At 36.4% G+C, this 25,688-nt stretch overlaps 1 protein-coding gene across 4 annotated transcripts in view; it reads left to right on the top strand.

Moving 5' to 3' along the window:
- The window catches only part of utrn (utrophin), a 552,956-nt gene that overhangs the window by 491,531 nt on the left and 35,737 nt on the right, over positions 1-25,688 (top strand). For all 4 annotated transcript variants that reach the window (XM_028797890.2, XM_051925286.1, XM_028797897.2 and 1 more), the window contains 5 exons: positions 6,032-6,093; positions 6,207-6,281; positions 12,824-13,025; positions 15,148-15,233; positions 23,088-23,245. In XM_028797890.2, the coding sequence (XP_028653723.1) occupies positions 6,032-6,093; positions 6,207-6,281; positions 12,824-13,025; positions 15,148-15,233; positions 23,088-23,245 (583 nt within the window). The remainder of the gene's footprint in view (positions 1-6,031; positions 6,094-6,206; positions 6,282-12,823; positions 13,026-15,147; positions 15,234-23,087; positions 23,246-25,688) is intronic.

The raw sequence follows: 25,688 nt of genomic DNA, 5'->3' as shown, positions 1-25,688 counted from the left end.
GCTGCCTCGCAGTAAGGAGACATGGGTTAATTTCCCAGGTCCTCCCTGAGCAGAGTCTGAATGTTCTCCCAGTGTCTGTGTGGGTTTCCTCCAGGTGCTCCGGTTTCCTCCCACAGTCCAAAGACATGCAGGTTAGGTGCATTGGCGATCCTAAATTGTCCCTAGTGTGTGTGTGTGTGTGTGTGTGTGTGTGTGTGTGTGTGTGTGTGTGTGTGTGTGTGTGTGTGTGTGTGTGTGTGCCCTGCAGTGGGCTGGCGCCTTGCCTGGGGTTTTTTCCTGCCTTGTGTCCTGTGCTGGCTGGGATTGGATCCAGCAGACCCCCTGTGACCCTGTGTTAGGATATAGCGGGTTGGACAATGACTGACTGACATCAGACACGTGTCTCTCTTCTGTTTGCAAGGTACCAAACACTCATTTTCCTAATTCCTCATTGCTGCATTTTAATCATTTTACTTCTGGTCAGTTGTAACTGATTGTCAGCTCTCATGCCCTGCATCTTAAGACAAAATCAGTCCTGTTTGACTTTGTCGGTGCAAGTCACAGACTAGATGAACTAAGTCACAGGGTATGTTACAGTACATGATTGGAAATCACAGGAGTGTGTTGTGATTGCCCCTGACTTAGATTATGTAAATGTTGTCTTTAACTGAAACTTTCTGGAAACGTTGTTTAAAGTGACATGGAATTTAGGTAGTGAAAACTTGACTGAGGAATTGAAATATAGTACATCTTCTCATTCCCAAAATTTCTCATAGTCATGATTGCTTAATTATACTAAATACGTTCTTTAGGAATTCAGTTGTAGTTAGAAGGTAAAGAAGATAGTAGATTCATCACTGTCCAAATGTATGCAATTCTATTGTTCCTATGTAAGCCTACAGATGTTATGCTTAAGTTATATCCTATAACATGCTTGCGTGCCTGCATTTTTTATATTTTTCATACCTTCATTCTCTGTACTTTCACAAGCAGCCTAAGCATATAATACAAAGTCAAGCTGATTACTGTACTCATTTTTTCAGCTGTAGGAAGACTGAAGAAACAAAGTGAATATTTTCATCAGAGACATTGTACAAGCATTTATAAAGGAAAAATAAAGTTGGTTTCACCTATTTGTTTATAATGCATTTTTAGCATTTGTGTGGGAACAAGTGAAAACAGATTAAAGGTTTAAAAAATTTTCAAAAATACTTCATAAATGACTTTACACTTGGTTTGGTTCAAAGTAGCACTTTGTGTTCCTTTAAATCACAGCTGAATATTGTTTTACAAAGGCCTATTGAATTTGGTTTAACAAACAAAGTTGTGATAAATTTTTGTTTGATGTTATGAAAACCTTAGTATATAGATCTTGTAAATTGGAAAAGAAGACAGAAAAGTAGATTCTAAAGAAATGCAATTGCCAAATAATTATTTCTTAATTAACTGTTGTCATGCATGGCTTTTTTTGCTTTTTTAGCCACATTGATATTAATATGAAAATAGTCCTTGTTCTGAAGATCGCAGTATCTGTGCACTACCTTGATATTAATGAAATAATATATTGTTTACATAGACAAGCATAAGTGTTCTTGCTGTGATAATTTGGCTTATTTAGTACAGTAAATACAGTGAGGAGTTTCTGCAGTGATTTTATTTCTGCGTGTAGTGCTTGGCAAGCAGTACTTTATTTAACTTCAGTTTAACTGTGTGGCTTGATAACTGATCAATTCTGTACTCAAACATTGTTAGCCTTTTATCTTTCGTCACAGTGACAACCTAATATGTGTGTATAGATATCCATTAAAAGAAAAAAGTATACCCTATAGGAAATTCATACCCAATAATGAAATCATAGTACCAGTATCAGATCTACCAGAACAATTCAAGAAAAATATACCATAAAGAGGGCTTTATAATTATTTCAGAGATTTAAAGCAGTGGTCCCCAACCTTTTTGACAGCAAGGACCTCTTTATTAGATGCAAATTTTTCCACGGACCGGCGGGGGGGGGGGGAGGGGTTTGGGGGTTTGCAGTTTTGTACACAATTTACATTACATTTCTATTATTATTAAGTTATTAAGCAGTTCGCATACGTTTGCAACCTGAGATTTTTCTTGTTTTTTTGCATAGAACAAAGACATATGCTTTGCATTTCCCATTCCAACAGATTGCACATCACAAACATTAACACTGCTATCTTTTTCTCACGTCTGCCGTTTCTATAGGAGGGTGACAATGAGTTAAATTCCAATGGATGTTTTTCAAATGTTGACGAGCAATAAGCAAAAGATATCACAGAAAACCACAGAAAACAAAAACAGCAAAAAAAAAAAAAAACTACGAGGAAAGTTCGAAGAAAGAGATTTTTTTACAATGTTTCTGTTTGGGGATCTTTGTGCAAACGTGCACAACTGAGCTGCGACTACAGATCTAACTGCTCTGTGGATGATTCATTCAAGCATTTCAAAGTCACTTCGTTGTAATGAAAGTATCTGCTGAATGTACTTCGTAGTAACGCGATTTCTATAGACTCGTGTCATATGGGGAAACTGTCAGGACCATAAAAATACATTGTTGTAATACTCTCTCACCTCGGTGTCTCTCCTCTCTCAGCGCCGCTGCAAAGCCCCGCCCGCCAAGCGTTCTGAAAAGTCTGAGTGAGTCTCCTTTGCCGGCAGTTCTCTCGCGGCCCGGCTGTCAGACAGCTGCGGCCCGGTAGTGGGCCGCGGACCGGGGGGTTGGGGACCCCTGATTTAAAGCATGCAGTGTTTTTTAATAATTTAGCAATGTTAGCCACAGTGTTTTCCTTTTAAATTTTAAAATGAAATAGTGTCCTTTATATTAATTGCGTATCTGGTTCAATATTTAGTTTCTTTGTGTATTTTTGCATGCCTGACAGACAAATGTTGATCATTTTTGGGTGTTCTCTATGTACGTAAGAATGTTCTCAAACAAGAGGGAGACTATTTAATCCATTAGGCTCTTTTTGTTAAACAGAAGCTATGTTTTCCTAATAGTTCATCAAGATGATTTTTTTTTTAATTAAAAAATTGCCAGGGTTTTTGGTTTAATAAGCATTCTGGGATTGATCCCATATCTGGATATTGTATGTGTCAAGTTTGCATGTTTTCCTTATGTGAAAATGAGTTTTTGTCAGAGCATTTCAATTTTTCTTCCATCATTCCCAGTGACATACAGCATAGGTTATTTGGTAATTCCAAACTGGATCAAGGACATCTGTGTGAAAGGGATCTATAGAAGACTTGTACCCAGTTCTGAAAGGATAGGCTCTGGGTCCTCATAAAACCTAAACTGGATTAAGTGGGTTTAATAATGTTATATTTTGCAACATGACTTGGTATTTTGTTGCAGATTACCACCGCCCTTTGTGTTAAAGAAGTGCTCCCTAGCTACCATAATAAATTTACTTCTACTTAATTTCCACTGGAGTACATGACTCACTATTTGCCCACAACAATTGTGTTAACACACATGCATATGTACACACACACAGCAATCCTATCCAAAGTCTCGAGTGGTGCCAATTGCCATTCACTCTGCAATATTCTACATAAAATGTCTTTACAGGAATTCACTATCACCAGCTCTAACAAGCAAGATGATGTTGTCACAACACATTTTTTTTTTTTAACTGCAGTTTTACTAATTATAGAAGAGCAACATCAATAGCATTTATAAACCCTGTGAATAAGAAAGTAGCAACCTAACTCACACTTGGTTACCCTTTTATGATTTGTCATTCTAGGTAAATGACAAAGATTAGAAAATGTAAAAGCAATGTGTTTATTAACGTATAACCATACCAAATAGAAGAAATAAAATAGATAGCAATATCTGGATACAAACAAAGAGCGTACTGAAAATCAAAAGTGTCAAGAGGTGAATGTTGTCCTGGGATCAGTGTTATTCATAGGTTATGTTTTCTGACGTCCAAATCAGATGGACTTGCGTCTCTTGATCTCTGACATCACTTCCTATGTCACCCTTCTGTTGTTGTTTTTCTTCTTCTTCTTGGTCCATTAGTTGAGCCCTATTTACGTTAAAATGCACATGTGGGTTTTCAGGACATCTGACATTGCACACGATTGCCTATCCTGCCTAGATGACAAATGACTCTGATCAGAGTGGTTTATTTTCTAAGTACTTCCGCAACTTCTTTTTTTTTTTGTGAAGCTGTAAACTAATTATTTAGTCACTAGCTCTACAGTGTCCATCTGTTTACAGGGTATGAATGAATTAAAACACGTTCTGTGATTAGTTATTTCTCTTGTGCCAGATTATAAATTAATTAGAAAAAGAACGGATTGTAACAAATGCATAAATTACTAGTAAAATAGTAAAGGTTGTTTGCAATGCTTACAGTTAAATTCAGTTCATCCTGGTTCATTTGAGTAAAATAATTTAATATAAGCAGTCTGCAGTTCAAAAATTGAAGATTTTCCACACTAGGACACTTACGTATTCTCTGTTTGTGCAATATCAGAAGTAAAAATGAAAACAGGAAATTTTTGTTAATAAAAACTTAAAAATTGTGGTTAATAATTATTCAAAACTGCATAAGAGTTCGATAGCCTGACCCATAAACGTGCCTATTGATCAATTTTTACTGTGTTTTTGTGCAAAAATATGCATAGTTCTAAAACAGTAATCCCTCCTCGATCACGGAGATTGCGTTCCAGAACCCCCCGTGAAAGGTGAAAATCCGCGAAGTAGAAACCATATGTTTATATGGTTATTTTTATATTGTCATACTTGGGTCACAGATTTGCACAGAAACACAGGAAGTTGTAGAGAGACAGGAACTTTATTCAAACACTGCAAACAAACATTTGTCTCTTTTTCAAAAGTTTAAACTGTGCTCCATGACAAGACAGAGATGACAGTTCCGTCTCACAATTAAAAGAATGCAAACATATCTTCCTCTTCAAAGAAGTGCGCATCAGGAGCAGAGAATGTCAGAGAGAGAGAGAAAAGCAAACAAATCAATAGGGCTGTTTGGCTTTTAAGTATGCGAAGCACCGCGGCACAAAGCAGTTGAAGGCAGCAGCTCACACCCCCTCCGTCAGGAGCAGAGAATGTCAGAGAGAGAGAGAGAGACAGATAAAAACAAACAATCAAAAATCAATAAATGCCCTTCGAGCTTTTAAGTATGTGAAGCACCGTGCAGCATGTCGCTTCACAAAGCAGCTGCACAGAAGGTAGCAACGTGAAGGTAATCTTTCAGCATTTTTAGACAAGCGTCCGTATTGTCTAGGTGTGCGAACAACCCCCCTGCTCACACCCCCTCCGTCAGGAGCAGAGAATGTCAGAGCAAGAGAGAGAGAGAGAAAAGTAAGTTGGGTAGCTTCTCAGCCATCTGCCAATACCGTCCCTTGTATGAAATCAACTGGGCAAACCAACTGAGGAAGCATGTACCAGAAATTAAAAGACCCATTGTCCTCAGTAATCCGCGAACCAGCAAAAAATCCGTGATATATATTTAAATATGCTTACATATAAAATCCGCGATAGAGTGAAGCCGCGAAAGGCAAAGCGCGATATAGCGAGGGATTACTAGTTTTATAGATAGATACTTTATTAATCCCAATGGGAAATTCACATTCTCCAGCAGCAGCATAATGATACAATAAATAATATTAAATTAAAGAATGATAATAATGCAAGTGAAAAACAGACAATAACTTTGTAAAAATATAGTAATATAAAAATATATAATTTTATATTATTTGAGTTATGGGGGAAAAGAACAATGCATTATTCAGCACTGAAGGTTTAAGTCAGAATGATTGACTAAAAGGCACACGTGAGAAAATATACAGAAGCATCACAGTACTGAATTTTAAAAAAAATTTCTAGGACTAACCTTATAATAATAGTGGTTACTTTAGTCATTAGAAAAAATAACAAAGCTAATAAAATCATTAATTTTCATAAGAAGAATTTTTTTTGTTCAACTGTTTTCATGATCATTCAGTTTAAGGGTAATCTAGTAAAATTTGTAACTGATTGTTTTCTTTTTTGCCATAGTCATCAAACCCAAACCACATGCTGGGACCATCCAAAGATGACCGAATTATTCCAATCACTTGGTGAGTCAGACCTACTTTAGTTTTGCCGATATGAAGATAAATTATTCTATAATGTTTATAAATTTGTCTTTTGTGATGTAGTAATGGTTTGCCTGATTTGTTTTTCTTGGCAGCTGATCTTAATAATGTTCGCTTCTCTGCCTATCGAACTGCTATGAAGATTCGTAGACTACAAAAAGCCCTTTGCTGTAAGTAATTCTTAAAAGAATTTCCCTGCTCAGTGATTTGTTGTAGAATGCTGGTGAAAATTGGCAGCAGTAAACATATGTTGTATATCTGCTATCTTGCAGTGTTTTTAGATTATCTAAAACTAAATAGACATACCATGATTTGTGCTTATCCTACACAAAACTGTATTAATGAGATGCTTTGCATATAAAAGATCCTTGTGATCTTTATAGCAGGCACATTTATTTAATTTAGCATCTTTCATACTGAATTCTTTTGCAAAGAAAAATTTTATATAACAATGACTCTAGTGGAACAAGAAATAGAAGTGATAGGTACTGGCAAAAGAAAATCACATTAGAGAGGCAAAAATAAAAAAAAGTTTACTTATTACTTATTTAACCAACACCTTTATCCAAGGTGTCATAAAACATTTGAAATATAACTGGTTCCGTTCTGTTTGTTTTTCCAGTTGGAGCACAGACTGATGAAGTGACCCACTTGTGGTCACTCAGTGTTATTAGTGGGATTTGAACAAACAACCTCAGTGTTTGAAGTCCAAAACCTTAATCACCACACCACACTGCATCTTACATCTTTAGTATGGATTTTAATGTTGGCAGCAAAAGAATATTTATTGAACTACACTGGTAAAAAGTCCCAAAAAGTAAATGCCACAAAATGATTTGTTTAAGATGCAACAGTGAGAAAACAGAGTTCAAGTAATCTCACATTACAGAAACTATTTACATTTCAGTAGCCTCTGCTAGAGTTAATGGACAGTTGATGCACTTCACACTGCTATTTACTCCTTATACTCCTTATTGGTATTTGTAGTTTCCTTAATGTCCTTGGCAAAAACTAAGAACTTTTTTTAATAATGAAATTTTTTGTCTATTTAAATATTTTCAGGCAACATCTGGTCACTGTGTTTAACATTAATGAAAAAACTGTTAGCCTTTTTATTTTGGAGTTTTATGGTGGATATCACCTGCATTATAGTAGAATGGATACATAAGAATAGATGATTCAGTTACAGCACAGGTAGTATAACGTGATAGTCCATCTGAATTGCTTATTTCCTACTTTGAACAATGGCTACAATACAAAGCAAACCATAGGCAATGCCTTTTCTTGTTCCAGTGAAATTCAGTGGTCTATCATTTTGGTTAAATCCATCTAAACAAAATAACATTACAAAATACAAGAATTTTATAGCCATTCTTTAATATCCAAAATGTATAATGATTGATTTAAATTTTTTTGCAGTCCATTAAGTAGGGTAAACTTGAAATATTGATTGTTTGTTTCCTCCCCATGTTTAAGTATTAGCTGTTTCATTCAGAAAATTTACTGAAATCAGACCCAGGACTTTATTTAAATCTATTACTGTACTTCTAAAAGATGTTACAGTTTCCTAAAGAAATAAAAGCACATCTCTTTTATGACAAATGTAAGACGTAATAAAGTGTTTAGGATTTTTATATCAACAGTTTTGTACATCTGCATTCATAACACATTATAATATATTTTGGCTTAGCAGTTCTTGTAGATGATTTATTTTGAAGTGTTTGCCTTTCCAGCTTATAAGGCAATTCAAATGTTTAAATTAATATAGTGTTTGCAGTATGCCAAGGTTGGAATATTAGCAGATCTGGCTTTTGTGGGCTCTGTTACCGCTAATTTCTGAAAAATATAAGGCATATTTTCTCAAGATCCTTGAGTATCTTGAGTTTTATCTATTTTGTATAAACTGCATGGACATGTCCTTTTATGTATGTATGTATTTATTCAGTGTACAGAAAGTATTTTCTGGTATGGTGCATTAGATCTCTAAGTACAGACCTGAACACAGCCAAGGATATTTTGGTTTTGGTTGGGAACACTCGTCCATTGCTTGTTGCATCTTAGACATTAAATCATTTTCTTTTTGGTTATGGATGGGCCAATTTTGTTCATGTCGTTTTCTAAAAGTAAGATTTATCAGGCCATTTTCAGTGTGAATGTAGATTTTAATTTAATTCAAATCAGTTTATAGCTTGAAGGGAAACTAATTAATGTTTGCTTTTCACCCTACCTTGACACATTCAGTTCCCTGTTTGCAACAATTGTTTTGTGTGAGCAGAGGCATTTCCTGGATTTTTTTTTTCATCTGCTTCTGACTTTTTCCTGCTAACTGTTCTTCTAATTTTTAAGGGAGTAAATTATTTCTTTCTTTTTTTTAGCAGTCTGCCTACAAGTAGTTCTTTAGTAGTTTGCTGTTACAGGTCAGTTTAGCACAGGAAAGATGAGTAAATAACATTTAGTACTATCACTCTCATTCCTGAGTGTATGGTGTGTGTCTTTTGTTAGAATCCAAGTCATAAAAGCAGAGATACTGTAGATAGTTTGATTGAAATTCTTCGTTTTTTCTAGAGAATTAGCCAATACATTTTTTTTATTCTGGACCACCTTTTAATTATTTATTTTTTATTACATTTTTAAGCTGGACATTGGAGGTGTGGTGATGAATGTTGTTAGTGCATATGCACCGCAAGTTGGATGTGCAGTGGGTGAGAAAGATGATTTTTGGAGTGAGTTGGATGAAGTGATGAACAGTGTACCCAAGGGACAGAAAGTGGTGATTGGAGCAGATTTCAATGGGCCTGTTGGTGAAGGGAACAGTGGAGATGAGGAGGTGATGGGTAGGTATGGTGTCAAGGAGAGGAATGAAGAAGGTCAGAGGATAGTGGATTTTGCCAAAAGGATGGACATGGCTGTGGTAAATATGTATTTTAAGAAGAGGGAGGAACATAGGATTATGTACAAGAGTGGAGGAAGATGCATACAGGTAGATTACATCCTATGCAGAAGAGTTGATCTGAAGGAGATTAAAGACTGCAAAGTGGTGGCAGGGGAAAGTGTAGTTAAGCAGCCTAGGATGGTGGTCTGTAGGATGACGTTGGAGACCAAGAAGAGGAAGAGAGTGAGGGCAGAGCCAAGGATCAAATGGTGAAAGTTGAAAAAGGAAGACTGCAAGGTTGAGTTTAGGGAGGATGTGAGACAGGCACTGGGTGGCAGTGAAGAGTTACCAGACAGCTGGGAAACTACAGCAGAAGTAGTAAGGGTGAGAGCAAGAAGGGTGCTTGGCGTGACATCTGGAAAGAGGAAGGAGGAAAAGGAAACCTGGTGGTGGAATGAGGAAATACAGGAGAGTATACAGAGGAAGAGGATGGCAAAGAAGAAGCGGCATAGTCAGAGATGCAGAAAGTAGACAAGAATACAAGGAGATAAGGCGCAAGGTGAAGAGAGAGGTGGCGAAGGATAAAGAAAAGGAGTATGATGAGTTGTATGAGAGGTTGGACACTAAGGAGGGAGAAAAGGACCTGTACCAATTGGCTAGACAGAGGGACCGAGCTGGGAAAGATGTGCAGCAGGTTAAGGTGATAAAGGATAAAGATGGAAACGTACTCACAAGCAAGGAGAGTGTGTTGAGCAGATGGAAAGAGTACTTTGAGAGCCTGATGAATGAAGAGAACGAGAGAGAGAGAGAAGAGGTTGGATGATGTGGAGATAGTGAATCAGGAAGTGCAATGGATTAGCAAGGAGGAAGTAAGGACAGCTATGAAGAGGATGAAAAATGAAAGGCCGTTGGTTCAGATGACATACCTATGGAAGCATAGAGGTGTTTAGGAAAGATGGCAGTGGAGTTTTTAACCAGATTGTTTAATGGAATCTTGGAAAGTGAGAGGATGCCTGAGGAGTGGAGAAGAAGTGTACTGGTGCTACTATTTAAGAATAAGGGGGATGTGCAGGACTGCAGGGGAATAAAATTGATGAGCCACAGCATGAAGGTATGGGAAAAAATAGTGGAAGCTAGGTTAAGAAGTGAGGTGATTAGTGAGCAGCAGTATGGTTTCACGCCAAGAAAGAGCACCACAGATGCGATGTTTGTTCTGAGGATGTTGATGGAGAAGTATAGAGAAGGCCAGAAGGAGTTGCATTGCGTCTTTGTGGACCTGGAGAAAGCATAAGACAGGGTGCTTCGAGAGGAGTTGTGGTATTGTATGAGGAAGTCAGGAGTGGCAGAGAAGTACGTAAGAGTTGTACAGGATATGTACGAGGGAAGTGTGACTGTGGTGAGGTCTGCGGTAGGAGTGACGGATGCATTCAAGGTGGAGGTGGGATTACATCAGGGATCGGCTCTAAGCCCTTTCTTATCTGCAATGGTAATGGATAAGTTGACAGACAAGATAAGACAGGAGTCCCTGTGGACTATGATGATTGCTGATGACATTGTGATCTGTAGCGATAGTAGGGAGCAGGTTGAGGTGACCCTGGAGAGGTGGAGATATGCTCTAGAGAGGAGAGAAATGAAGGTCAGTAGGAACAAGATAGAATACATGTGTGTAAATGAGGGGAAGTCAGTGGAATGGTGAGGATGCAGGAAGTAGAGTTGGCAAAGGTGGATGAGTTTAAATACTTGAGATCAACAGTACAGAGTAATGGGGATTGTGGAAGACAGGTGAAAAATAGAGTGCAGGCAGGGTGGAATGGGTGGAAAAGAGTATCAGGAGTAATTTGTGACAAGACAGGTATTAGCAAGAGTGAAAGGGAAGGTCTAGAGGACGATAGTGAGACCAGCTATGTTATATGGGTTGGAGACGGTGGCACTGACCAGAAAGCAGGAGATAGCATCTTTAACTCTGCCGCCTCCAGCTCTAAGATTTGCACTGGATGTGACAAGGATGGATAGGATTAGAAATGAGTACATTAGAGGGTCAGCTCAAGTTGGACGGTTGGGAGACAAAGTCAGAGAGGCGAGATTGTGTTGGTTCGGACATGTGCAGAGGAGAGATGCTGGGTATGTTGGCAGAAGGATGCTAAGGATAGAGCTGCCAGGGAAGAGGAAAAGAGGAAGGCCTAAGCGAAGGTTTATGGATGTGAGAGAGGACATGCAGGTGATGGGTATAACAGAACAAGATGCAGAGGACAGTAAGATATGGAAGAAGATGATCCGCTTTGGCAACCCCTAACGGGAGCAGCCAAAAGAGGAAGTTCTTTTAGCTTGATAAATATGCAAATCTTGTCTGGTTTACCGGTTTCTTACTGTCTTTGCACTTCACGGTAGCACTTGTTTATGTTTATATGTGTTTGTACACATCACCCACATAGAAGTTGCAGCATGGTTGTATGCCTGAAGCTGTGAGTTTAAAGGGAGAAACTTATACTTTCATGAGTTAGTTTAATATTTTATTTGAAGGGAAAAACTTATAAAAACTTAAGATTTATCCAGTACACAAATGATTATTTTCAACTTAAGTAACACCAACAAGTAGAAATATCATACTGCAAACAATTAAATATAAGCCAAGTGAAAAGTGTTTAAATCATGATATTAAATGTAGTTTTTCTTATTGTAAGGATTATTGATTTATCTAAAAATGTATGTTTGCAATTATTTAGCTTACTTAAATCTTGTCATGCAAATTTTGTTTACCCCTTTTTGTTTTGCTAAATACAAGCAAGACAACTCCCATTTAAAATTTTTTGTATAGTTTTTGTATATGCATTTTTTTGCAGTGCATACATGTGCTAATTTGTTGTCTTTACTCTAGCGATGTGTTTATTTGGCATTTTAGCCATGAAACCCAATAGATGCATGGTTTTCTTTAATGAGACAATTGTGTTGCTTACATGTACAGCTTGTGTTACTCCCTGCTCTTTAGTAAACCATGTCTCAGTGTGGCATCTTCACCAAGCTTATGAGCTGTGTTTAGCTGTTAGGATCCAGCACTGGAATTTGTGTTAAAGTAGAGTGTTGTTATGGGCCACAGCTTAGGCAGCAGGAGGTCTACTGAGTAGAACAGAAATTGGCAAGTAATATCATACAGGTATACAAGGAGGAGTGAACACACTACCATTGTTTTCTTGGGTTCACATAAGCCCAGCCTTTTGATTTAATAAATGTGTACTAGTTTGTCTGTCAGCTTTCGAAAATTTGAGTTATGGACTTCTTGCTGACCAAAGCAATAAACAGTAGAAGATCACATACTATACCTTAGTGCCTGAAATATACTTTGCAAAAGTATCATTTAATATTCTAATATGATGTTCCCAGTAGTTTACCAATCGTGATTTGGTCATTTTACTGTGAAAATGAGCAGTTAGACTAGAATAGTATCTATCTATAGACTTCACAACTGGAATGGACTATGGGCAAACTCTAAGGCCAGACCCAATTTGAAAAGTGAATGTTTTCCTAGGGTCAGTTTTTGTTTTAGAGGAACCCTAAAAACACATCTCTGACATTTATCTATTCAGCCATCTCCTAACTAATATATGTGAGAGTGACACAAAGACCAGCCCTGGACACATACCCATGCTCACTTTTACTATGGTATTTTAGGACCACAGACCACATGTTTACTTTTTCACTTTGTTAACTTTGGAAGAGTGTATATGTTTAAAAACAGCTATAGATTTGTAATGTCCAGTTTCTCAGAATAAATCCTTACCTCTTTTACCTGTCCAAACAGAAAGGGCATACATATTGTTTTATTCTCTGTTCTTTCTATTATAGTGGATTTACTGGAACTTAATGTTGCACAGGACGTTTTTGAACAACACAAACTTAATCAGAATGATCAGCTTTTGAACGTCCCAGATGTTATTAATTGTCTGACGACCATCTATGATGGACTAGAAGAAAATCACAAAGATTTGGTGAATGTGCCTCTCTGCGTAGACATGTGTTTGAACTGGCTGTTAAACGTGTATGATACGTAAGTATATTATAAATTACAAATGGTAATGCTAAGTTGCAGCACAGTTGAACCAAAGGATAGCCTGATAGGCTCAGTGCCTTTTTTTTTTTTTTTCTTTTTTTTTTTGAAAAGCTATCCTCCTGGATAGTTTTCCTATCAACCATATTATCTCTCATGTTATATTTATACTTTGATATACAGTATATGTTTAAAACAAAATATTACTGTTTGTATTCTACTGTTTGTCTTTGTTTATTCTTCCACAAAACTTTGAAACCTGGAAATTGTTTGTTTTTCTTTACCCATTCTGAAATATTTTCATTAGGAAGAGGTTGGTGCACTTGAAATATCATGTTTATCCTGCCATCCACCCGTTTTTTAAGCTTAAACTCTCTACGTAACTTTGGGCACATGAAAGGATGTATCCTCTATCCTGGATATCATTTGTAGGAATTCATTTGTAAAAAAAATAAATAAATCACAAATTGAAACATTTGCAGATTATGAATAATCCAAAATTGATTGTGCTAAGTCTGCTTCTTTGCCTTATTGTAAAAATTTTAAAAGTTTAATTCAAAATATTTTCTATTCCATTTAAGATTTATGAAGTTGACATTAAAGATGTAACCAAGATAAAAAATAATTTTTAAGTATTATACAGGTATTGTCTTGCAATTTATTTGTTAATCATTGAGAACAAATTAACAGTTAAAATAATGCTCTGTTGTTTATTGTGCATATTTTATAAAAGAATTAATTGGTAGGTCATGAACAAAAAAGTCTATACAGTATAGTATACAGTCTATTGTAGAACATACTTCACCATTTCATCTAATATATCAAGCAACCCGCATAAATTCTTGTTTTTCTTTATATGTTTCACTTTTAAAGATCAAAAAGTCTGTCATCATATTTAAAAAATTCACTAACAGGCTGATGATGAAATTAAAAGGTTATTTAAAATAAGGTGTACCAAAGCATAATGATGAACTGATCAGCAGGCGTTAATTCCAAAAGCATATAAAATCAGCAGCTTAATGAATATTTGTTGTGCTTTTATGTAATAAGTCATTTAGTAAATTAAAAGAAATCTCTGACAGTGTTAGAAGTTATTTCAAAACAAACCAACACTGTATTACAAATGATTTAACCATTAAAAGTGGAGAAAATTTAAGAACGGAATTCGTGGTGGGGAGCCTACCAAAATCAGATTATCATATCACCATTTAATGCTCCTAGTAGATCTAAGAATCTGCAGGGTTATATACATTTATTTATAGACTTCTTTCATACATGCATATCCTTAGTCTATGATCCTGTAGCAGACAGATACCCATCTTAGTAGGAAAGCAAAGTGCATGTTAAAAACAACATGGACATGGGTTTTGCGCATTCTGCTCTGTGACAGGTGACATGGCAGGATTTGATCACAGGTCTATCTAGCCTGCCACTATTGCAAATATCAGGTTTTTTTAAGTCTATCATCAGTAACATACAGGCTTCAAAGAAAAGAACACTTGTATGGATTATTTTTCAGAATGGTGCTTAAATAAAGTACAAAACTTCAGAAGCATCAAACATCACGTCGTTTGTTTATAATTCAAAATGATATTATTAAAAGAGCAAGTTCTGCTGTTGAAAAGAACAACTGAATGGTATCCATCATGGTATTATGCGATTCATTCCTTGATTTAATGCCCATTAAACTATAGTACAGTATGATATTTGCTAAATTCATTTGTCATATCTGTTATTGAAACTTGATGAGGCTTTTGAGAAAATGAATTGTGTACAAATATATTAAACAATAAAATGTTAAGGGGTCCAGTCTGTCACCATCTGGCAGCTTCCCAAAATTACATAAACAGTTTTATATTACTTTAAGATCCAAATTGCCAAATGCCCGTCATAGTGGATACAGAAAGGATTATCATCCAGGTATCAGCTGACATCAAATATATGTTATTAAAATTCTTTACTATTGCATAAATTTTTCATCCACTACAGAAATATAAATGAACTGTGCAAATTTTAAGTGCTTGTTAAAAATTCAAAGCTGTACTTTTTTTGCAACTTCTTAAGAGTTTCCAGTATTTAGGAAAAATTGACTGTCTTTGTATGGTTATTTTTCACTAACCAGCGGACGCAGTGGCAAGATTCGTGTGCTGTCCATGAAGATTGGATTGCTGGCCCTTTCCAAGGGGCTTTTAGAAGAAAAATATAAATGTAAGCATTCAGTACTTTTTTAATCCTATTCTAAAACCATTGTGATGGAATGTACTGGAGAAAGGAATCCTTGTGTTTTGTAGAATGGACAAAGTGCAGAGAGGTATTTATACAGTGTACTGTATACAGTGCATCCAGAAAGTATTCACAGCGCATCACTTTTTCCACATTTTGTTATGTTACAGCCTTATTCCAAAATGGATTCAATTCATTTTTTTCCCTCAGAATTCTACACACAACACCCCATAATGACAATGTGAAAAATGTTTACTTGAGATTTTTGCAAATTTATTAAAAATAAAAATATTGAGAAAGCACATGTACATAAGTATTCACAGCCTTTGCCATGAAGCTCGAAATTGACCTCAGGTGCATCCTGTTTCCCCTGATCATCCTTGAGATGTTTCTGCAGCTTAATTGGAGTCCACCTGTGGTAAATTCAGTTGATTGGGCATGATTTGGAAAGGCACACACCTGTCTATATAAGGTCCCACAGTTGACAGTTCATGTCAGAGCACAAACCAAGCATGAAGTCAAAGGAATTGTCTGTAGACCTCCGAGACAGTATTGTCTCGAGGCACAAATCTGAGGAAGGTTACAGAAAAATTTCTGCTGCTTTGAAGAGCTCCAGAGGTCCTCTGTGGAGAGAGGACAACCTTCCAGCAGGACAACCATCTGTGCAGCAATCCACCAATCAGACCTGTATGGTAGAGTGGCCAGACGGAAGCCACTCCTTAGTAAAAGGCACATGGCAGCCCGCCTGCAGTTTGCCAAAAGGCACCTGAAGGACTCTCAGACCATGAGAAAGAAAATTCTCTGGTCTGATGAGACAAAGATTGAACTCTTTGGCATGAATGACAGGCGTCACGTTTGGAGGAAACCTGGCACCATCCCTACAGTGAAGCATGGTGGTGGCAGCATCATGCTGTGGAGATGTTTTTCAGCGGCAGGAACTGGGAGACTAGTCAGGATAAAGGGAAAGATGACTGCAGCAATGTACAGAGACATCCTGGATGAAAACCTGCTCCAGAGTACTCTTGACCTCAGACTGGGGCGACGGTTCATCTTTCAGCAGGACAACAACCATAATCACACAGCCAAGATATCAAAGGAGTGGCTTCAGGACAACTCTGTGAATGTCCTTGAGTGGCCCAGCCAGAGCCCAGACTTGAATCCGATTGAACATCTCTGGAGAGATCTTAAAATGGCTGTGCACCGACGCTTCCCATCCAACCTGATGGAGCTTGAGAGGTGCTGCAAAGAGGAATGGGCGAAACTGGCCAAGAATAGGTGTGCCAAGCTTGTGGCATCATATTCAAAAAGACTTGAGGCTGTAATTGCTGCTAAAGGTGCATCGACAAAGTATTGAGCAAAGGCTGTGAATACTTACTGTATGTACATGTGATTTCTCAGTTTTTTTATGTTTAATAAATTTGCAAAAACCTCAAGTAAACTTTTTTCACGTTGTCATTATGGGGTGTTGTATGCAGAATTCTGAGGAAAAAAATGAATGTAATCCATTTTGGAATAAGGCTGTAACATAACAAAATGTGGAAAAAGTGATGCGCTGTGAATACTTTCCGGATGCACTGTATAACAGTAAAAATCGTGGCATTGCAAAAAAGTCAGGGAAAAAATGCACAGTGATTAATGCACATAGTTAGCTAGCGGGTTGCTCATTACATCTCTGTGGAGAAAACTGCATACTGTAGATTTAATTTAGTTGGCACTTACATAAATGTTAAAAAGCTTTGCCTGCTTGCTAAAATGTTACAAGCTCTAAGTTTAGTGCCATGTATAAAACCCTCTTTTGTAATAATTTTTCCATTAACTACTTGGAACATGGAAAGCATTAGCATCAGTAGCTGGGAAGCTTGCTCAGCAAACCATAGGGTTAAAGTACAGGCTAAGAAAGGTAAACCTATTCTGAAGAAGGCTAACTTAGCAAGTTGTATAAAAAAATCAGAAATTGTTTTGTGGTGGTTCTTCTGTTTCTACACAGCTTAGGTAAACAATAAGCACTTCATTATAGTGCATAGACACCCCATACCATCTAAAGTGTGAAAAATCTAAAGTTGATAAAAAATATATTACAGTGCACCTCAAATGTATTATCACATGTACAGAGTACATTTTCCTATTTGCATACTTGACCAGCATGCAACACACACTACTGTCCTTCACCATGAATGTTGCCTCATTGGTTATATAAACTATAACACAAAATACAACAGGCCAAAGCCACAGAAAGTCCTGGTTGTGTCGTCAAGAATTCCAAATACAGCATACAATTAAAATATAATTTCTTTTGTCTGTTCTATGTATCCTTTGCAAATTGTGATTATACTATTTGCAAAATAAAATATACAGTATAACAGTAGAGACACTACACACAAATGGGAAAAACTCAAAAACCATCTAAATAAAAGGGTACCTGTACAGTGCCATTAATATTGCCTCATTATGTGCAATCCCTCACAAAATTCTAAATGAAGAGCCATCCCAAATGTCAGTAATAACTGTTACAGGTGCTGATTAAGCTGGACATATCTAGATATAGAGCCTCTGACTTTGAAGAAGTATCCACACACTCTTCAAAAGCGTAGGGAAAGTCATGGCATGGCATAACACTTGAAGCAAACATTTTAACATGCATGGAATCCTTATTGTCATATTTGTAAGCGTCAAATAAATTAAATTCCATCAGTTTTCTCCACAGTGACTCTCCGATGTTTAGAGAGCATCATACAGAACAAATTTCTCTCTGCACTAATTTTTCCTGAAATCTTTTATTACCACACAATTTAGCTGGCATACATTTGTCAGTGTGATCTACTATGTATCTGTGATCTATTTATTTGGTTATGACATTATATTCTTGCCATTATGTATTGTTTTCAAAAACATCATTTAGAACATCTTTTGCTAAATCCATGCATAGAGTGGCCATTTTAACCAAAACTATTTTGGGCAAATTCAGTTTTGGTGGCTGATGAAAAGAACTTATAGTTGAAAAGAAAATATAATCATACCTATAATATAATCATACCAGTTTTTCAAAAAATACATATGTTAACTGTAAAGCTACGATTTAACAGATCTATTTGATAGCCAAAAGAACTACCAACGGTAGGATGAAAAATCTCTTAATACTAGAAAATCTATACTAGTCCATTCTATAAAATAAATCTAACAAATACCACATTTAGCAAAAATCCTGTTTTATCGTTAGCATCCCAAGTATCATTGCAGAGCATAAAATGAAATAAGCAGTCTTTCAATAAAGTCTAAACAGATATTTTAAGTTATAGTAACATCTTTAAAGTTTAATCTGTGTGGGTTTGTAGTTCATGCAATTTTAAAATGTAATACCTTAAACTAATTCCTTTTTTATTCAGGCTAATTTCCGTTTTCAAAAGCTGAAATTACGTTTTGATTGGTTAGTTTTGTAATTAGAGATTGCATTTTGGTTAGTTTTTATTAGTGTTGTAAATAGGGCTGCAATTAATGATTATTTTGGTAGTCGACTAAACATTCAATTATTTTTTTTTTCCGATTATTCAATTGGTCACGATTATTTCATGCCTGACTATTTTGATGCCTGCGAACTGTGGTTGCACATCCTGTTCTGGGCTCCAGTGCATGTCTTACCTCATCTGCTCACATCTGTCCACCTGTGAATGTCACCCTGATGTCTCTGCGTTAATCAAAATAACCAGTGAAACATATGAATTTGAAAATAATCAGATATTTTATATTAGTGTGACCATCACAATAAAAAAGAAATACATTAAACAATGCAAACTAAAGTGCACATAGTCTTTAAACAAAAAAAGTGCATTTAACTTAGCCAAAAATGGCCACTGGTGTGTCTTAAAGTCCAAAAGTTTAAATAAAGCTTCAATTCAAATAAAATAAAACAATAATGTACACTTTATAAAAGATTCAGTTCTTATATTCCTGATTGCAGTGCAAGAACGTGAGCATTTCGACATGCTCTGGTGTGAGGCTGGCTCTCTTCTTTGAAACAATGTTCCCAGCTGCTGAGAAGAGACGCTCAGAGGGAGTAGAGGCAGCAGGAATATACAAAAATGGTTTTGCAGACAGAGAAAGATGTTTTAATCATCACACTCTGAAGGAAAAATGTTTTAGTTTATCACATCATGTACTATATTATGCCAAAATAAAAAAATAACGGATTAAAATATGTAACAAGCTAATTACTGATACACTCCAAAGAGTTAGAGATGGTTTACTATTCATATGAACTCAAATATTATACGAAAAAGAAGAAAAAAAAAAACTATGGCTCAGCTACTCCTATTCACTCGTTTACTATAGCTCCAAACACGTTAGCAAAAATAACTGATATTATATTCATTTAACCCTTAAACCGCCATAACCGGCTGGATTCGGCTTCCAGTACAATTTGGAAGCACACCGAAGCCGAGTACATTCAGTGACGTACATTCATTGAACTCCACAACCAGCTAAAGTTGTTTCTCAGTACAATTTGGCAGCACGCCGGAGCCAAGTATATTTGGCAATGTATAATCATTGAATGCTGCAACCGGCTATAGTCGTGTCTGAGTGTAATTTGCCAGCACGCAGGGGGCGAGTATATTCAGCGACATACATTCATTGAATCCCGCAACTGGCTATATTTGCTTCACAGAGCAATTTGCCAGCACACCGGAGCTGATCAGTCAGTGCCGTTTATTCGTTGAGCAGCCAGCTCAACACCACTGCCGGCCCCGGCAGTACTGTAGCACCACTGTCTCTGGGATTCAGCCGCTACACTAGACTAGCCTGCAATCATCAGCGTTTACCTCTGTGTGTTTGCGTGCAGCCAGTTCAAATGCACTTGCACCTTGAACATATAATAATAGATTATTGCAGTAGTTTTTTTTTTCTTTTTTTTTTTTTTATAGTTTTTACAGTTCATTTGCAGTGTGTAAAATGAGCAGTGTTGCCGTAATTGTGATGCTCTTTGCATGGAAAAAACAAATGTGTTCCATTAAATTTTCACATTTTGTTTGTGAATTGTGACGTTTACTTAAAAAGTATTTGGCGTCCAGAGGTGCATTAACCTCCAAGTATGTGTCGGTTTAAGGGTTAACTATCATTGTCGAAACCTTGATATACACATTATAGTACAAACATCAACATTAACACATGACGCTTACTTTACTCGCTAAAACTTACCTCTCAAGAGACGGCAGCATCACAGCTCCAGGATGCTTGCGTTTCAGATGCTCATGCATCGCGGTGGTGCTGCCGTGAAAAGAACGCTCCACTTTGAATAATCTGTATTCAACTTTTTTTTCTTTTTCGGTGAAGTGCTCCCACACTTTAGAAAGTTTCTGTCTCAATTTTTTTCCATCTCCTTTCCCCTCCTCTATCCGACTCGCCATTGCAACCACTTTTATTTTCCTCTGCATTCTTCTTCTCCTCAGACGTCGTTCTTCGTTGGTAGGACTGTGTGCAGTCTTGACAAACAATAACAAACGATACTGCCCCCAGACGTTCATGTAGTGCATTGCAGTTACAAAAACCAATGTGGTTCTTTGTGACTGGAGCCTCTATTGAAGGTTCTGTTTATGATGCGTCGACAATAAAAAAATCCACGTCAACGTCGTCTATTACGTTGACTAATCGTTGCAGCCCTAGTTGTAAATGTCTTTAATTAATGTTAAGATTAAAACATCTAAATGTAATCTGTTACATTTAAATTTTAAAATGGAGATGCATCACAGTCAATCAGCAGCAAGGAGAAATGAATAACACTGTAGTGTCCGGTGCCGCTAAGATTCACACCGTGGTGAAGACGGCAATTTATTTATTTTTATGGGGGAGATTCCAGGGATGCACCCAGCCTTGGCCCGACCCGCATGCACTCACAAACAGAGACAAAAACAAAGCAATAAGGTAATCAAACATCAAATAAAAAATGTAATGAAAACAAATGAAATAAATGAAAGCAACGATACCACCCCTGTTCCTTTTACGGCGATTACACATTAAATACAATAAAGCACCAACAAAACACACATCATGAAAAACAGCAACGGATGAAATGTAATGATGAAAATAGATAGTCCAGAGATCCACACGTTGAATGGGAAAGTAAAGATAGTCCTACTGCTAGTTCCTGAAATGGTGAAGACGGGTGGACAGGTTCAGGAGCGCTCCTTTCTTTGCAGGATGGCCATGAATTCACTTATAGTCCTCATGCACACACGCAGACCGCAGACAATCCAGACGCCAACCACGAAACGATCCAGGACAAAATGAATAAGTACAGGTAACCCAACAGAAGGCAGACAGGAACTTGAAACACAAATTACAAAAACTTTTTTTTTTTTTTTTGCTTTTGGTCACCGGCCCCGTTTTTAAAAGCCGCGTTGTCATCCTTTGACCCCAACAGCCCCAGCACACTCAGCAGACCAATTAGAGCCCCTGCAGGGACTGCTGGGAGTCGCAGTTTCAAATTCTATTGGCTACTTTCACCATCCCAAGCCGCATTTCCTCTACAGTTGCTTCCTGTTCTCTCTAAAGTACAGTATTGACACAAAAAAGCCATAAAAATTGCGGAGGATATTTGCAGTTTCCACTAACAATTATTAGATAGGTTCTAAGGAAAAATCCACTGAGGCCGCGAACTCTGAACTGCAACTTTGCGGGGGTCGACTGTATATATTATGTACTTTACAATATATACAGACATTTACCATTAATGTTTATGGACCTTTAAATATATTTGTCTTTCTCATTTTGAGTAGCCAAAATATGTTGTAGGTATATTAATTCTGAATTCTTATTAGAATTATATAGCTAAATATATTTTTGACTAATTAGAAAGTAATTATAACAATTTAAAGGAAAACTTTAAATACTGAAATAGCTTACCATACTTATGAGATTTTTTTCTTCAAAAGGAAGGTAGAAATAATTAAAGTGCATGCTGGTACAGACAAGCAAAAAAGTTCAAGTCCACAGCTTACAAATTAACCTACAAGCACTAAAAAAAGAGAGTTGCCATTTCAGTTTAATTCAGAGGATGAAATGAATTTCAATGGAAAAAAAAAATAAAAATAAAAAAATGATACAACTGGCACTCCTAAAAAAGCAAAAATCCTAAAAAAAACACAGATAAACAATAAAAATTACTAGTCCAGCAGGAAATTTTGTAGTCCCTAACTAGAAGACTATTGCATATTTCCTTCCCTGTAACTTGTATAAATAAATGTTTTGAGGTAATGATTTTAATGATGTTATTGTTTTATGGTTATTTCAGGTTGTTTACTTATTAATATGTTGTATGATTTCAATTAAAATATTGAACCAGAATATTTTTTTCAATGCATAATGCAAATTCTACTTTTTTTACTTTTGTTATATAAATTTGTGAATTTCCCATTGGGATTAATAAAGTATCTATCTATCTATCTATCTAAATATAATACTGTACATTATCATTTGAAAGCACTATAATTCATTGCCTAGTTATGTAATACATTACAAGTATGTGTGGAATAGTTGAGTTGTGACCTTGGCTCTTGGCCAATTCATGTTCATTAATGTCAGGGTTTTATATTTTTTTTTGTGGCAGTAGTTCATAATTAAATTTATAGCGGCACTAGCCACTGTCATTTGAAGAGAAAGTAGAATAGGCTGTTGCTCCTTTATTAAAATTCCAAGTGCAAGGGCTACATCAGAGTTTCTTTTAAATAAATTTCTATATTAAAGATGTACATCATTACCAATATATTTCATTTTCCACAAACAATAAGAGTATTCGGCACCTCATACCTGCCATCAATGTCGTTCTTATTCCCTGTTTTGTGCATATAGATCTTTTCAGACAGGTTGCTGGCCCTACAGAGATGTGTGACCAGAGAAACCTTGGCTTATTGCTTCATGATGTTATACAGATCCCCCGCCAGCTGGGAGAAGTGGCTGCATTTGGAGGAAGTAACATTGAGCCAAGTGTCCGTAGCTGCTTCCAGCATGTATGTTTATAAATATGCATTCTACGTTTTCTTTGGTGTTTATTACTAAGCATTTACCAGGTTGGTCTATGATGGGATGTTTTTTATGTTTAAATGTTTGTGAAAGATTTCTACTAATTTTTAGTATACTGGTAAAATGTATTTTTCTAAATACATCTCACAAGGGGAATTTCACACTTTTGCCATTTTTTTTAGGTTTCCAATAAATTAAATTACTGCATCTTTCTCCACATTGATTGTCAAACACGTAAAGAGTAACCCAGATGCACCAGTATAGTGCCAGCCCACTCATTCGTGTCTTATTTCACATTTCTAAAAGTATTCTTCTCTTCTTTAGAGATTTTTCTTATGAAGAAATCAAACTGAATCATACTAAATAAGGGATTGCTCTTTATTTACTGTGAATCACATCAAAATTGAAATCCCCACCTTCTCAATGTTTAGTTACTTTCATTCACATTAATGCTGTTTCTTCTCTATCGATAATCAGAAAAAAATTCTCAAGAAAAAAAGAACCTGTGTTTCAGGATCAAACACTAAAGTTAGAATTAAATAGTATTACAGTAATCCCTCCTCCATCGCGGGGGTTGCGTTCCAGAGCCACCCGCAAAATAAGAAAATCCGCGAAGTAGAAACCATATGTTTATATGGTTATTTTTATATTGTCATGCTTGGGTCACAGATTTGCGCAGAAACACAGGAGGTTGTAGAGAGACAGGAACGTTATTCAAACACTGCAAACAAACATTTGTCTCTTTTTCAAAAGTTTAAACTGTGCTCCATGACAAGACAGAGATGACAGTTCTGTCTCACAATTAAAAGAATGCAAACATATCTTCCTCTTCAAAGGAGTGTGTGTCAGGAGCACAGAATGTCACATAGATAGAGAAAACAATCTCTAGCAAACAAATCAATAGGGCTGTTTGCTTTTAAGTATGCGAAGCACCGCGGCACAAAGCTGTTGAAGGCGGCAGCTCACACCCCCTCCATCAGGAGCAGGGAGAGAGAGAGAGAGTCAGAGTTTGTTTTTCAGTCAAAAATCAATACGTGCCCTTTGAGCTTTTAAGTATGCGAAGCACTGTGCAGCATGTCGTTTCAGGAAGCAGCTGCACAAAAGATAGCAACGTGAAGATAATCTTTCAGCATTTTTAGACGAGTGTCCGTATCGCCTAGGTGTGCAAACAGCCCCCCTGCTCAATCCCCATACGTCAGGATCACAGATAGTCAGCGCAAGAGAGAGAGAAAAGTAAGCAATCTAGCTTCTCAGCCATCTGCCAATAGCGTCCCTTGTATGAAATCAACTGGGCAAACCAACTGAGGAAGCATGTACCAGAAATTAAAAGACCCATTGTCCGCAGAAATCCGCGAACCAGCAAAAAATCCGCAATATATATTTAAATATGCTTACATATAAAATCCGCGATGGAGTGAAGCCGCGAAGCGCGATATAGCGAGGGATCACTGTACAAACAGGCATAGAAAGGGAGCACAGAAAGCACTTTATGGTTAATTGTTCTAAGTATACCCACTGTAGAAGCAGCTATTGGGTTTCTTTGAGTTTTTGTTTTTAGTATAAGAAAACATTGGAACATAACAAATAAAGTTAAATTTAATAGATTCTTTAATGAGCATAATATTTTATGATGTGTAATGGTCAATTCTTTTTTTTTTTAATTAACGAGTAAAAAAAAATTATATGAATAGTTTGTTGCATATTCTTCTCTTCTTGTTCCAATGCTTTGTTAAATCTAGTTTTTCCTCTTGGCTCACTTAATGTTCATCTGCAGTAATATGTACTTTATTCTTGATAAACAAAAGCTAGCTAAGGTTAGGTAAAGTTGATCATTCAAGAAGGAAATTTGTTTTCAAGATGAATGGGCAAACTTAAAACCTTGTTTACAAATAGAAGAATATAAGCAAGTGACAAGAAATGATATCCATTGCTGTGATCACTTAGAATTCCTACAGATAAGAATATTTAACTTTAACAGAAGATAAAACAGTTCTTGAATCTATTGCTCATGAAGTTTGGCAATTTAAATGTAAACATTGTTGACAAACATTGAGTCTTTGTAAAAAGAAGAGGGAAATGTCTGAAAGAACTGAGTTGCCCATCTTTGTTACCTCCTTATGATACAGCACTGAGAGATTACTACTGTATATTAATAATTTTACTACAAGTTTCAATAAATTGTTGAGACCATTCTTGCTTTTAAAACTAGGATTCTGAATTGTAGCAGTAAGTTCAGTATATAATTTCAAAAATGTCATTATAGTTTTGTGTAATTTTAAACAATTCTGTTTTTGTTTTCTTCTTACTGATTTGTTCTACTGTACATTCATATCAGTGATCAGCCTATTTCTGATGACTGTTCTTCAATATTAGTACTTCTCACTGTCTCCACAGTTTGCTTTATATTTTGTTGACAATGGAAAATGGAAC

This window comes from Erpetoichthys calabaricus, chromosome 3, assembly GCF_900747795.2.
Source record: "Erpetoichthys calabaricus chromosome 3, fErpCal1.3, whole genome shotgun sequence".
NCBI lineage: Eukaryota > Metazoa > Chordata > Cladistia > Polypteriformes > Polypteridae > Erpetoichthys > Erpetoichthys calabaricus.
This window is presented reverse-complemented; position numbering and strand designations above follow the sequence as displayed.